At 37.3% G+C, this 15215-nt stretch overlaps 1 protein-coding gene across 4 annotated transcripts in view; it reads left to right on the forward strand.

Moving 5' to 3' along the window:
* The window catches only part of adcyap1r1a (adenylate cyclase activating polypeptide 1a (pituitary) receptor type I), a 29670-nt gene extending 15565 nt beyond the window's left edge, over positions 1-14105 (forward strand). Inside the window, exons 4-15 of one of the 4 annotated variants that reach the window (XM_047806730.1) lie at positions 1727-1834; positions 1944-2044; positions 3529-3626; positions 3974-4106; positions 5514-5667; positions 6569-6629; positions 6785-6854; positions 7379-7470; positions 8209-8292; positions 9799-9928; positions 11055-11096; positions 12012-14105. In XM_047806730.1, coding sequence (XP_047662686.1) covers positions 1727-1834; positions 1944-2044; positions 3529-3626; positions 3974-4106; positions 5514-5667; positions 6569-6629; positions 6785-6854; positions 7379-7470; positions 8209-8292; positions 9799-9928; positions 11055-11096; positions 12012-12236 — 1298 coding nt within the window. In that variant the 3' untranslated portion in view covers positions 12237-14105. The remainder of the gene's footprint in view (positions 1-1726; positions 1835-1943; positions 2045-3528; positions 3627-3973; positions 4107-5513; positions 5668-6568; positions 6630-6784; positions 6855-7378; positions 7471-8208; positions 8293-9798; positions 9929-11054; positions 11097-12011) is intronic. The other 3 variants (XM_027166134.2, XM_047806731.1, XM_027166136.2) reach the window with 3 other exon arrangements.
* Positions 14106-15215: the final 1110 nt, after the last annotated feature.

The raw sequence follows: 15215 nt of genomic DNA on the forward strand, positions 1-15215 counted from the left end.
GACTCATCCTACATCCCTAATCCCTAACCCTAACCTTAATCCCTAACCCTACTCCCTAATCCTAACCCTAACCCTAATCCCTAACCCTAATCCTACTCCCTAACCCTAACCCTAATCTCTAACCCTAATCCCTAACCCTAACCCTAATCCCTAACCCTAATCCCTAATCCCTAGCCCTAACCCCTAACCCTAATCCCCAACCCTAATCACTAACTCTAATCCCTAACCCTAACCCTAATCCCTAACCACTAACCCTAACCCCTAACCCTAATCACTAACCCTAACCCCTAACCGTAATCCCTAACCCTAACCCCTAACCCCTAACCCTAATCCCTAACCCTAACAGACACACTTATCAATACCCTTATCTATACAACCTGGGTTAAATTTCGCTTTGACTCCAGATAAGATGGGGAGGATCAGGTCCAACTTCTACCCACCTGATATTTCCAGATGTTACTGCAGCAAACATCATTGATGTTTTTTTGTGAACTGGAATCATAAGTTGGTTGAGTTTCTTTATGGGTTTTAGCTCCATTAAATTGTTCTCTCTGTTGGATTGAAAGTTCTACACAGAACCATTAAAGGCTGTTCCTGTGAGTGTGACTACATCAGCAGTTAACTCTACTAAAGCTCACTTAAACTTGGATCCCTCTCTGAATCGTGAGCCGCTCTGTTCTGAGATGTTAGATTCTGCAAGCGACAAACTGCATTGCAAAGTTGAACGATGGTCTTATGCAATAGTTGGAAATCACGATACTCATTTTCAGCATCGTGTTTAAAGAAAACATCTATCCATCTAACCATCACCAACTAATCAGATGGCAGACAAATGACTCTTGACTATGTCTTACCAACAATATTATTCATTCATTCATTCATTCATTCATTTTCTACCGCTTATCCGAACTTCTCGGGTCACGGGGAGCCTGTGCCTATCTCAGGCATCATCGGGCATCGAGGCAGGATACACCTTGGACGGAGTGCCAACCCATCACAGGGCACACACACACTCTCATTCACTCACACACTACGGACAATTTTCCAGAGATGCCAATCAACCTACCATGCATGTCTTTGGACTGGGGGAGGAAACCGGAGTACCCAGAGGAAACCCCCGAGGCACGGGGAGAACATGCAAACTCCACACACACAAGGCGGAGGCGGGAATCGTGCTAACCACTAAGCCACTGTGCCCCCCCCCCCAACGATATTAGCCAATTTTTAATCTTTTTTATTTTTGTTCAATTCTGTGTGATTCTCTTCGGACCAGTTTACAACCAAAGGGTGTGGAAGTGAAAGTTGGAGGAAGAACATAAAAATATCGTTGCTGTTCTGTTGTTGTTTTAAAACCAAACAAAATGGAAAACCAGTTGTTTTAAACTGATTGTCAGGTTTCCGTCGCAGTGAAGTCAGGACTCTTCTCGGACACCAACAAAATGTTGAAAACGCTTCAATCGCTCAAAATCTCCACCCATCTACATTATTAATACTTATTATCATTTCAAGAGGACTAGAGTGGCTGTTTAAAATGTTTTTATGTCCATATGCAGCCCACATGCTCCTAGATGAATCGCTAATAGATGAATTTGCAAGTACAGGTCTGGATTTAATTGATTCTTTTCCATGGAGGCGAAAAGAAAAGATTGATGTGATGACTTTAAAATGACTTGCCTTGCATATGGTGTTTTATATTCGACTGAAGGAGGTGCTTGTTGTCCTTCAGGTTGTGCTTGGGAATGGGATAACCTGACGTGCTGGCAGGCGGCGAGCTTGGGCGAGATCGTGGTGGTCAACTGCCCTGAACTCTTTGAGTTCATGAGCCCTGAAGGAGGTGAGTCATTTTTTTGGTGAATCATTTTCACTGTTTTGGTACATTGGAGCATTGGATACAGTGTGGAAACATGTGAGAGTGATTAAGTTGTGGTTGTTTCGGTTCTCAGGGCCCGGGAAGATCAGTAGGAATTGTACAGAGGACGGCTGGTCAGAGCCGTACCCGCATTACGTGGATGCTTGTCTGTCTGAGGAAAATGGCACCAAGCCGGTGTGTTTGGGCTAAAATGAAAAGGAGTACAATACATTAAAACACACACACACACACACACACACACACACAAAAAAAAAAAAAAAAAACAGGATTAACACACGTTAAAAATCAGGGAAGTGGAGCAGATGTATGGGGTTAATATGGTGTAACGTAAAGATAAAAAGAAACAAACAGACTAGATAGATAAACAGATAGACTGACTTAAAGGCAGGGTCTCTGATATTTGAAAGCCAATGTTGACATATAAAATCACCAAAACAAACACGCCCCTTACCCAAATGGGTCCCACCCCTGTATCGATAGCTCCGCCCCACACATACATACGTAACCCAGGCGACTAACAGAAAGAAACATGTCTTTATCATAGCTGAAGGGAAGAACGATACGATTGCAGATAAACACACAAGCAAAAACAATACACAAGCATAATCATGTAAAGGACAAAGGCATATATTAGTTCTGTGTAACAAAGCAAAACCAACGTTACTCACCTATCGAGAAGGAAAAAAGCGCCTCGGCGTCTTAAGTAAAGTAGAGATTCCCGAGTCAATAACTCCTGAGCTAAACGCTGTTACTACACAAAACACGGTTGTAGCTGCCTCTCTACATTACTACGATAGAAAAGAGGTGTTATTTGTGTAGTAACAGCGTTTAGCTCAGGAGTTATTGACTCGGGAAACTCCAACCTGTGAATATGTGGCCGACTTCCTGCTCCTTCAGTTCTCTCCCGCGCTGGAAAGCTGATCCTATATTAACACGTCCTACTTCTTGTCCTTATCGTAAGTCTTTCTTCTCTTTCTTTCTTTGTTCTTATCCTCCATGTCGATGTTAAAACCGCTTTCTGCTAATGTCACACATGCGCACCGAACACTCTCTCCGCACATATTGACAAGCCCAGCCTCTTTCTGCTCATTGGCCACACGTTTGTTTCGATTTTTGTTTATTATTCGGCCCGACTCGGTTTTCTGAAGCATTTCTCAAAGATCGAAGACCCCGCCTTTAAGCGTGAGAAGATGGCAAGGATTGAAAAACATCTAACACTATGGCTTCCTCTGTCTTTATTCATGAGCTTGTAAAATAGCACAGCGTGTTATTTTGTAAACCTAACCAAGCCAAGAGATTTGAAATCCAGTGTGGAGAGGATATATTTTTAATTCACTACTTTTATTATTATATGTAATAAGTGCCTTAAAAGGAATTCTGTAATTATTTATAAGCCCATTTCATGCATTCCAGAAACGTAAAGATATTACACAAGATAACTGGGATTAGGATTCATTTCTGAATTGTATGTAATGGAGACTTGACTCTGTTTACTCTAATCTAGCCTAAAATGTGCAGCTGTGAAGTGAAGAAGAAAAAGAAGAAGAAGTAGAAGAACCCTTTATTTGTGTACAGTAATAATGTCTGTGATCCAAACAGGTGTGTAATTTCAGTATTATTAGCTCTAAGCTACATCGTGTTACTTCCTGTCTGTGCAGGATACGTACTATCCCTCGGTGAAGGCTCTGTACACTGTGGGCTACAGCACGTCTCTGGTATCCCTCACAACTGCCATGGTCATCCTCTGCAGGTTCAGGTCAGTAAAAGCTCTGCTAAGCCTTAATCACATCTTATATATAGCAGAGACTGGGGAAATGGCTCCAGGGCTCAATCCCATTTCAGCTTCGATTTTCCTACAGTGGAAATTACATTTCATCCTGCCATTTGGAAGCCAGCCTATTTTTCGTCCTCCCCTTTCTCAAAGTGATTCTGATTTGATTCTGCTCGCTGTAGCTGGAGTTGCAATGAAATGCGCTCCAACCCCAGTGGAGAGTTCTTTACCTAGCTGATGTTATTCTTCTCGGCTCCGGAGTCGTTGTAAATGTAGACGTAATTTTGAGTCGATAAAGTGACTCGACATGACTTTTCTTGGGGTTTTGACAGGAAGCTGCACTGCACCAGGAACTTCATCCACATGAACCTGTTTGTGTCGTTTATCCTGAGAGCCATCTCGGTCTTCATTAAAGATGGGGTGCTGTACGCTGAGGAGGACAGCGACCACTGTTTTGAGCACACGGTAAGAGCTTTACGCATGGATATGTGAGAAATAAACGATCGAATGAGAAGAAATAACTGATAATAATCTAAAAATATCATCTAAAAATAATCAGCTGTGTGTTAGTGCTGTTGAACACTGAACTACATTTCCCATCAGCCCCACATCATCTGCGTCCCTTTCATTATGCACTTTCCCCTAACAGAAAGTCTAGATGTGATTTATTGTTCTTAAATCAAACCAGGAAGGAGACATTGTAATTTTTTATCCATTCGTAGTAACCTTTAATGTAACATGCAGCTGTATTAGCGGTGAAACACAATGACACTGTATCTATATCTTCACCTAGAGCTCCAAATATCTCCACTTGTACTGGGCTTTAAAACCCAATGTGGATGTGAACTAAACAAATAAAATTAGCTAAATATAAATTCTACCACTATACAACGAAAAGAAAGTGTAAAACATTGCGGACAAAATACTTAAAGAGGATTTGTCTCTGATAGTGAACTACATCGCTCGAGTGAAGTTTAATCCATCTCATACAAATATTACTATTGTTCATACCGGCCTGTTATTTTATTCAGAGTAATCTTCACATGTATTGTCATTTTCTGTGCTCTGAGATTTTTTCTGAAAACTAAAAACAAAGACTAGATGTTTTTCAAACCAGTATGTGTGAAATCTTGACCCTTGAACATTAAAGAAAGCATTAGAGTGATGTAGATGAGGTTGGTGTCCATACTGACAGTGCTGAAAGGTTACAAATGAAATTTGTATTAAATAAATAATAATAAATACATAATAATAATAATAATAATAATAATAATAATAATAATAATAATAATAATAAATACGTAAATAATAATAATAATAATAATAATAATAATAATAATAATAATAATTTGGATAACTCAGACAATGAAAAGATTTGTTTTAATAAGTCTTAGAAACGATACTTTTGGATTTTCTTTGAAGAGGGTCCAAATATTTTCTTTATAATAAACCTCATTCTTTTTCTATGTAGATTTTATATACAGAAATGTAACTTTTCGTTTATAATCTAATCTAAAACATTATTCAATTACAATTTCACATTCGATCGAAACATGCACAATTCGCACGGATTATAATCTCTCGCCAACAATTCATATCTCATTTTTATTCAAATGTATAATGTCCTTTATTTTTCAAAGTTATTCTTTAGTCAGTGTTAATATTTATATACTATATGTACTATATTTAGTAGTTAATGTTTATATTGTTATAGCTCTCGATTATTGCTGTGTTCTGTTTTGTAGTTTATAATCTATTATATTCAAAGAAAATATCGGAGGAAGAAAACTCCCGTTTGCTGCAGTAAACGGAGATAAATGAGGATGCTCTGTAAAACGTGCTCTGACACTAACTCTGAGAAACGGCCTCTAGGTGGCGTGCAAGACGGTGATGGTGTTCTTTCATTACTGCGTCATGTCCAACTACTTCTGGCTGTTCATAGAGGGCCTGTATCTTTTCACACTGCTGGTGGAGACCTTCTTCCCGGAGAGGAGATACTTTTACTGGTACACCCTCATCGGCTGGGGTAGGCTACAACTTTTTTATTTTAATGGCTTGTGCATTGTTCACTAATTAGTAACAGTTATCCTTTTGGCCTTAGAATATCCATAATGTTTTATTAATCCTTAATTTACTAGGAGAGTAATGAGAGTATCCAGAATACATTTACATTTCCAGCATTTAGCAGACACCCTTATATCTAGAGCGACTTACATTATCTCATTTTTATACAGCTGACTAATTGAGGGTTAAGGGCCTTGCTCAGGAGTCCAACAGTGGCAGCTTGGTGGACCTGGGTTTGAACTCCAAACCTTCAGATTGGTAGCCCAACATCTTAACCACTAGGGATGAATAAGAAGGAATCACCTGTTATTGCTAAGTCAGGAGGCTTTTCTTGTCATTTGGAACATATATAGCTGAGATACACAGTGAGATTTTACAAAGTTCCTCCAGGTCTCTGGTGCTACATGAAACACTGAGCTGGATAAAACAATACAGAACTAAAGAGCGAGAAAAAAAGAAAAGAAAAAATGAACCTCATGGTTATTAAAGTGCTTGTGTGCAACCTTGTACAAGACAAGAACCAAGTGCAAGCCGACAATCCAATAAAGTACATGACAGATAGATGAAGATAGAAAAGTCCGTTGGTGTAAAAAGACTTGGAACATCGTTTAGAAAAAGTAGAGATATAATATACGAAAGAGATTTCAGGTTCTATCAGCATTTAAGAATGTAGAAAACATCTGATTTGATTTTTTCCCCCTCCAACCTGTTTCTGTAATGTATATTGTTATAGATATATAGTGTAGATATATAGTGATGAAAATGGCACATTTATTGCCATGGCACATTTATTTATTTATATGTTTAAGATAAAGTGTCTTTGTAACTTGTCTTCTTTTGTCTTTGGGTTTGCTTTTTTTCAGGCACTCCAACTATTTGCGTGACTATATGGGCGGTTCTGCGGCTACATTTTGACAACACTGGGTATGTAATATTTATACGAACGTCAGAAAGTCTTATTAGTATTGCCCTGTAAAGTGAAAATCGTGTCAGGTTCGGATTTCTAAGGAAAAATAAATGATCACAAGAATCAGATTAAACATTGCTTTAGTTTGTATTGATTAATCGTGTTGTTGCAGTTGCTGGGATATGAATGACCACACTGCCCTCTGGTGGGTGATCAAGGGACCTGTGGTTACTTCAATTATGGTAGGATTACAAGTCTAAAAAATATTCTAATATATTAATATATTTATGTATATATATCATTGAAAAAAAATAAGTCTAAAATGCCTGATGTCTGATGAATATGTAGATAATAATGTAGATAGAGGACTTCTCAGTGACTGCATGGTGTAATGTTCTTCAGTGTGAAGCTTTATTCCTCCCATAGGTTTATTCTTTTATCTGTGTGTTGTTACATCTAATGCTATGGAATGTCCACAAAACATGTTGGTTCTTGTTAAAAATCACTATCTAACAACTGTAAAGCATCTTTTCCTCACTAGCCTCTCTTTTTTTTTCATTATATTTAAGTTAATAAGTAAAAAGAGTCTTACAGCTTGACAGGTCACCTAGAAACCATAAAGTATAATTAGAAACCGTAATCTTCGCTGTCGTGTGGCAGATTTAATTCAAATGTTATTACTATGGAAACAATAACATTAAACCGATCGCATTATTGTAAACCTTTGTGTCACTGAGACATTGACTTTTATCTTCTTTTCCATCAGATAAACTTTGTGCTCTTTATTGGGATCATCATCATCCTCGTCCAGAAGCTGCAGTCTCCAGATGTTGGAGGGAACGAGTCCAGCATTTACCTGTAAGCAAGCCTGCCTTGGTCGCCATGGCAACACATTTCCTATGCACATGCACTGTGTACAGCTCTGAGGCACGTGATTGGCTGATTATTCGTGTTTTGTGCATGTCATGTTCGACAGGTTCTGACTGGTGTAAGGTTTTAAGATTGAGAAGGTTTAGTGTAAGAAAAGACATTGTGATGATGCGATATGAATGAATATCTTCCTTTGGGATGAGCTGGAACTCAGTCGTTCTGGCAGGCAGTCCTGTGTGCGGTCCACTCTGTACACAATTGTGTCTTATGCATGTTTGTGTTCACCGTATGTCCCCAGAATGATAGAATAGAGCTAAATGTCTTCACAGCCTAAATATTTCTGACTCATTAGTGAGAATAATTAGGGTTAGGGTTAAGTTTAGGTGTTTACCTACAATGAATCAGCTGGAGTTAACCATATATCAGAGGAAAGTCCTCAGAAAGATTGAATACCGGTTTGCGTGCGTGTGTATATTTGTGTGCGTGTGTGTGTGTGTGGTGAACTGTAAATGTGTCTATTTACAAAGACTCTTCAGTATTCCTGCATAAATAGTGTCTAACAAGTGTCTAAACGTGTAAGGGGATTCTGTGTGTGTGTGTGTGTGTGTGTGTGTGTGTGTGTGTGTGTGTGTGTGTGTGTGTGTGTGTGTGTGTGTGTTTGGTCCTGTGTTCATTTTGTCCTAAAGAGGTGTTTGTCGTCTGTTGTGTTGTCTTTGTCGTGTTTAGCAGCTGTGCTCAGAAATGCTTCAGTGAGCCCGCACAGGCTGTCCAGCATTCGTGCAGGATGTCAGAGCTTTCTACCATCACCCTGTAAGTGTGTGTGTGTATGTACAGTATGTGTGTGTGTGTGTGTGTGTGTGTGTGTGTGTGTGTGTGTGTGTGTGTGTGTGTGTGTGTGTTTGTGATACCCTGTGATAAACCATACGCAGCTTTTTCATGCTACCTTCATGGGTAATCTGGGGTTTCTGCAAAAATAACACTGATGTCTGTCTTTAATTGTAAACACTCAGTGGAAATGTGATCGTTGTATGTAAAATACTAGTGATTAGTAAGTGATTAGCGATAAGTGATTAGCGATAATTGATTAGCGATAAGTGTTTATCATGGCGGTTGCGGTTGATGCTATACAGTATAACTCAGATCACAGAGAGCACTTTCAGTGTTGCATAGAGAGCTGATAATATCATGCAATTATCCATGTTCAAGTTTCATTTCCTTAAGATTTAGCTTTATTTCAAATGAGTAACTCTAATTAACTCAAGTACACGAGTAAATATTTAAGGTCAGACTGTCATATACAAAAGAAAAGGTGATGTTTGTAAACCATTTGAATTGAAGCATGTAGAAGAAACTCGATGGCACAATGTGTTTTTCTGCAGAGAAATTGAACATAAAAACAGCTTATTTCTATTACGTCTTTAAGAAAACATGATATATTTTAGAGAAAAACTTAATAAAATATAAAACGTGTTATAAATAAAAACATTATAAAGAAATAAAACATTAACATGAATAATAAATCTATTAATAAATAATACTAAGGCAAAAAACTGCTTAGTGACAATGTTATTAATGTGGCTATGGGGTGCACTTACATATGCGTGGCTTGAGTGTTGGCTTCAGTGCTAACAAAGATTTAGCTTTTGGGCTACTTTTGGTGTCTAATGTGTATATCTGTGTTCTGGAGTTTTCCATTTCAGCTAGTGATGTGTGATTCATGAAAGATTTGTTTTTTAACTGACTCTTTTTATGTGAATTGATTCCTTAGTTCAGTTGACTCTTTAGGTGAATCCCTTACCACACTAAAAGATGTACTCTTTTAGTTAAACTATGTGTGTGTGTGTGTGTGTGTGTGTGTGTGTGTGTGTGTGTGTGTGTGTGTGTGTGTGTCTGTGTGTGTGTCTGTGTGTGTGTGTGTGTGTGTGTGTGTGTGTGCGCGCGCCAAAAGCAAGACATAGAATCGGCCATGAAATTATGTCCAGCAGTATCTGTTATTTATTAAGTATTATAGGAAATAAAACTATAAATACATAACTTGGGTTCTTCCATCCATCCATCTTCTACCGCTTATCCAGGTTCTTCTCAGTCCTAAAGAAAAGTCCATTAAATTATCTTTTATTATTTTTAATTATCTATAAAGTATCAGTATGTATTATATTACTTGAACCCTTTGATTCATAAGAGTCGATTCACTAAAATGAGTCATTATGCCCAACGACATTGTGTTGCTTGTGAATTGAATAGTTGTAGGAGTGTGTGTGGATTGATGTGTGTGTGTGTGTGTGTGTGTGTGTGTGTGTGTGTGTGTGTGTACAGGAGGTTGGCTCGCTCCACACTGCTGCTCATCCCTTTGTTCGGGATTCACTACACGGTGTTCGCCTTTTCCCCAGAAGAAGTCAGCAAGCGGGAGCGACTAGTGTTCGAGCTCGGACTCGGCTCTTTCCAGGTAAACGACCTTAGACCTACTTTCATTTATTACATTTTTTGTTCTTTTTCTTTCTTTCTTTCTTTCTTTCTTTCTTTCTTTCTTTCTTTCTTTCTTTCTTTCTTTCTTTCTTTCAGTAAAGAGAATATGTTAAGTATTTATCAGTATAAATAATAAGCACATCATTTTTTAACCTGTGTCTTTCGTTCTTTCTTTTCTTCCTTCAGTTAGCCAACCGATCATACTGTGTAATATAAAATAATAAAAGAATAAAATTAAAATAATGTGAAACTATCTATAATCTATAAAAGTCTAATTAACACAAATTATTAAGGTCAAATAAAAAATTAAGTATTTATTTATTTATTGTTTGTTTTTTGGTTTTGGTTTTCATAAAATTATAGTGAGAATTATATATTATATTATTATATTAATTATAGTTTTATATGTTATACATCGAAATGTAATAATAATAGCTACAAGAATAATAATAATACGTGATTCTATATGACAGACTAAACATTTTCCTGGTAAAAAGTAAGATCAAATATAATAATAATAATAACAATAATACTTATTGTTATTATTATTATTATTATTATTATTATTATTATTATTGTTGTTGTTGTTAAATAGTTAATTAATTAATTTATCATAAAAATATAGTAATGCTGTAATTATTTTTTTATTATTTATTTGAGGGTTTTTTAATTATTTTTTTTATTATGAGTTCATTTCTTTCTTTCTTTTTTCAAATTTTGTTTTGAAATTAATTTTTTCACCCACTTGTCCTTAAAAGACAACTCACGAGCTCAATGTGTTCAATGCAACTGCAAATCAAGTTTCAATGGATTTGGTTTAAAAAAGTGCAAACTGCTATAAGGAAACACAAAAACAAAGTGCGCCTGCTTACATTTATCCTGAGTGACGTTTCCAGCTTGCAAAGAAATCAAGTCATGCTCAGGGAGCGAACCTCCCTTTATGAAGAGCGTGCTCGCTCTGATTCAGTGTGATACATGAATCTCTCAGTGTTACTATGAGGTGTTGGTGCGAGTGTTGACGTGATGTAGCTTTACTCACGTTTACCAGATCCCAGAGATCACCGGGATTAGTGCTTGACTCTGATTCTCACTCGGATTCTCTCCAGGGCTTTGTGGTGGCTGTGCTGTACTGCTTCCTGAACGGAGAGGTATGTCTTTAATGTCGCCTTCTCTCTTTCTGTGTGTGTGTGTGTGTCATCTGTGACTATTATAATGCTTGTGATTTGTGCAGTTGTCTCTGTCTTTTTCTCTTGTATCTTCTGTGTAACTGTAGAAAATGGCCAATTACATTTTTTACTTAACTTATATTATTAGATATCAAATATTATCATATTTTACAATTACAATTACAATTATAATTACAGTGCTAATTGCTAGCAATTAGCTAGCAACACCTAGCCAAGCTCTATGGACTTGAGCGTACTTCTAAAGAAAAAAAGGAAAAAAATCCACCCTGAATATCGGTAAAGAAATCCTGTGCTCAGTTTATTTATTTAAACCTCATCCTTTTGGTCTGTTTACCCTCGTTAACAGTTACATCACAATGCTGTTTGACTACTGGCTGATGAGTGTATAGCCAGAAGGAATTAGCTTAATAGAGTGATGCGGCAGTGCTTTAGTGTTTTGCTATGTCTGCTCTGTGAGACTCCCAGAGCGTCATCTAATTTGATCCCCGATGTCAACGATGTCAGGCCTATCACAGCGCTAGTCATCTTGCAGATCGCTAACTAGCCTGACTAGCTGAGTTATTTACTAGAATCTTGGAACTTTGAGCCCAACGTTTGCACCAAAGATACTAATTTGTTGGATTTCTCATTATCGTGATGTTGAATGTAGCAAGATTGTGATGTTTAAAACTGTTCAGATTTGTTAGGATGTGTTTAAATAAAACTACAGATTTGTTATGTATTTCAATAGAAGTGGATTTTGTCCTTGCACTTGTTTTCTCCACCGATCTGTGTTTTGCATGAGGAGAGTTTTGTGAGCATGATGTCATGTTCGGGCTGGTGGGAGAGCGCGTTACACCCTTGCAGCTGAGTCCATTAAAAAATGACCTTTTCAAGTTTCTGCCTGAAGGTGCAGTCGGAGATCAAGAGGAAATGGCGCAGCTGGACGGTGAACAGATACTTTGCTGTGGACCTGAAGCAGCAGCGGCACCCTTCGCTAGCGAGCAGCGGCGTGAACGGGGGGACGCAGCTCTCCATCCTCAGCAAGAGCAGCTCACAGATCCGCATGTCCAGCCCCCAGGCCGAGAGCGCAACCCTCAACCTGCCGACCTGAGCGTCTGATTAGATGAGCCAACTCCAAATCTGATCCCATAAATCCGCCCCTTTCTGATTAAACCCTGCTCTAGCCTCGGGGTCTCGCTCACTGGACCGACTGAAGAGGCTGTCTAATTATCAATATTTGTCCGTTAATGAAACAAAGACATGATACATGACACATGATACATGACACATAACATATAAATTAGGATTTTGCTCGAAAATCTGTTCCAAATGCTACATTAAGAGCATCGCCGCTAGTCTCGGTTTCTACCAGGTACAGTAGAAGCTTAATTTACCATAGAAAGTTATTGTAGAAGCATAATTTACCACAGAAAGTTAGTTAAAGCTAAATTTACCACAGAAAGTTACTGTTAAAGCCAAATTTACCACAGAAAGTTACTGTTAAAGCTAAATGTACCACAGAAAGTTATTGAAGAAGCTTAATTTACCACAGAAAGTTACTGTTAAAGCCAAATTTACCACAGGAAGTTACAGTAGCACTAGAAATCAGATTCTGTGCAAAATATAATTATCATCATCATCATCATCTATGTTCTCAAGGTTTGATCCAATCCGATGGAAACACATCTGATCTCAAACGACCCACAATCCGTTTTTAGTCTTGGAACAACTTTCAGACGTGTGTTACTTTTTTAATAACTAACAAATAACTGCAAATAAATTAGGATGTAAGAGCAGCGATGAGTCGGAACAGACGACGTGCAAACAGGCCGCGGAATCTGATTACAAACATCTAACACCAGATACGGCTAAAAAATATAGAACTTCCTGTCATCAGGCATCAGATTGCTTTTTGTCAGTGATTCAGTTTTCTTGTGTTGCAGAAAAACCACAGAACATTCTGACTGTGTAAGGAATAAAACACCTGAGGTGTGATTTTAAACGAAAAGGATGAACTTTTCCTCTAACTGCATATCTCACGTCTTTTATTCCTCTGTTACAGCAGAAAGGTACAAATAAGAAACGGCAACAAGTTACTCTCAAAGTTAGGGAAAGACAACAACATCTTCATCATCATCATCGTCAACATCATCATCATCGTCATCATCATCAACACCATCATCGATATCATCATCATCTTTAATATCGACAAGATCATCCTCATCATTCTCTCTCTCTTTCTTTTTTTACTCTCTCCTTTCTTCTCCTTTCTCTCTTTCATTCTCTCTGAGTTTTGCTTTCTTTCTTGTATTCACTTTAGCTCTCTTCTCTTATGTTCTCTCTCTTTCTCTCTCTCTCTCTCTCTCTCTCTCTCTCTCTCTCTCTCTCTTTTCTTCTCTCTCACATTTCATTTCGTTCGATGTAGTCATTAGTCACCAACACAGTTAAAGTGCAGAATTCCTTTTAAAAAATATTCCTATTTTTTTCTCTCACGAGACTCAACGATCGTTACATATCTGGAAATTATATAAAAGTGTGACAGATTTATAAAGTGAATCGATGTGTTAAAATACTTTGTCATTTCCGACCGTCGTCCATTCAGAGTTAAAAGTGCCAATATATGATTATTTTCATATCGTCTTCTCTGTAAAATAGTGATTCTGTTTGGTTTTTTTTTGTTTGTTTTTTTTCAGAGTGACCATGTAAAACATTTCTCTATACTCAGCAGCACTGCTTGTAAAAATGGCTCAAGCTTCCGTAGTGAAAACCTGTGTCTTGATGATTTTTTTTTTTCCGTCAGCCGCAAGTACAGAGTATGTCAACTATGTAAAGACTCGGGAATTGATACCTATAGTCACGAAAATATGCTATTTGTTTAAAAATCGGTTGCTATTTTCTTTATTTGGATGTTAGCGAGTGTAATTCTTTAGATCATTAAAATCACCAAAAAAAAAATTTTGTTATTAAATCGAAAGAAATACATCTAAACCCCCCCCCCCAGACATTAATACATTAAAAAATAAAACAATATTTATGTTTTGAAATCAAAATATGCCACATGATCATATCAACGTTGATACAAGAATCAGTCGGTTATCAGAATGGATTTATGGACAAATAAATAGATTTTAATTTAAAAAAAATTATAAATTCTGACACAAATCGGCTTATTATTCCATTTAAAGGCTGGTAAAACATTTTGTGTTTCATTTTTGGTAATATAATAAATGCATATTAAATCAATAATATATAATAATAATAATAATAATAATAATAATAATAATAATAATAATAATAATAATTGAGAATTATATTATATTATATTATATTATATTATAATACTAACACATTAAAGTGCCTGCTGTGCAATTATTTTATCTAAAAATAAAAAACTAATAAAAAATATATAAAAAACAGATTAAAAATTAAAAAATTACTATTATTACTAGCCGTGAATATTTAGTGCTATGGAAGTAGCAGGAATAGTAAAATCATGTGTCGGGTGAAACCACAGACTGTGATCACGTTCAACATCATCGCCATCAAATAAAGAAATTTCAAAACCATGGACTGATAACGGCTCAGTTCTCAGACCCTTTACGGAGTGTAGTCTGATGTCAATCCGGTCACGCAACCAAAACTTTGCTGACAATCATAATGATTTTTATTTTTTAACCGTGACCGATTTTGAGTCATAAACATCGGCGTGTTTGCTGAGTGTGCTTTCGGTCTTGTCGGGTCAGAAATAAGTGTAAATGTAGAATATTATTAGAGCTGAACCAGTCGTTATTCTGTGAATTAAAATAAAGTTACGTGCAGTATGAAAAGGCTTGGAGTGCAGGGTGATGCTGACAGGATGAGAAGGTCTCTCGCTTTCTGTTCCTTTTAATCTCTGGCTGGTTTTCCTCTAAAGGCTTTTTGTGTTTCCGGTCCCTTGGTGTGTTTCGAGCCGAGTTCGAGCTGTCGGTAGATCTGTGTCACACTCCTGAGAGAAAACCTGCTGGCTGCTCGTAAAAGGTGTGAGAATTTTTCAGGTTCTTGAATGAAGCTGTCAGTAAGATGAGGATAAACCCTCGAGATAGGAAGAGAGTCACCGAG

This window comes from Tachysurus fulvidraco, chromosome 22 (genome assembly GCF_022655615.1).
Source record: "Tachysurus fulvidraco isolate hzauxx_2018 chromosome 22, HZAU_PFXX_2.0, whole genome shotgun sequence".
Lineage (NCBI taxonomy): Eukaryota > Metazoa > Chordata > Actinopteri > Siluriformes > Bagridae > Tachysurus > Tachysurus fulvidraco.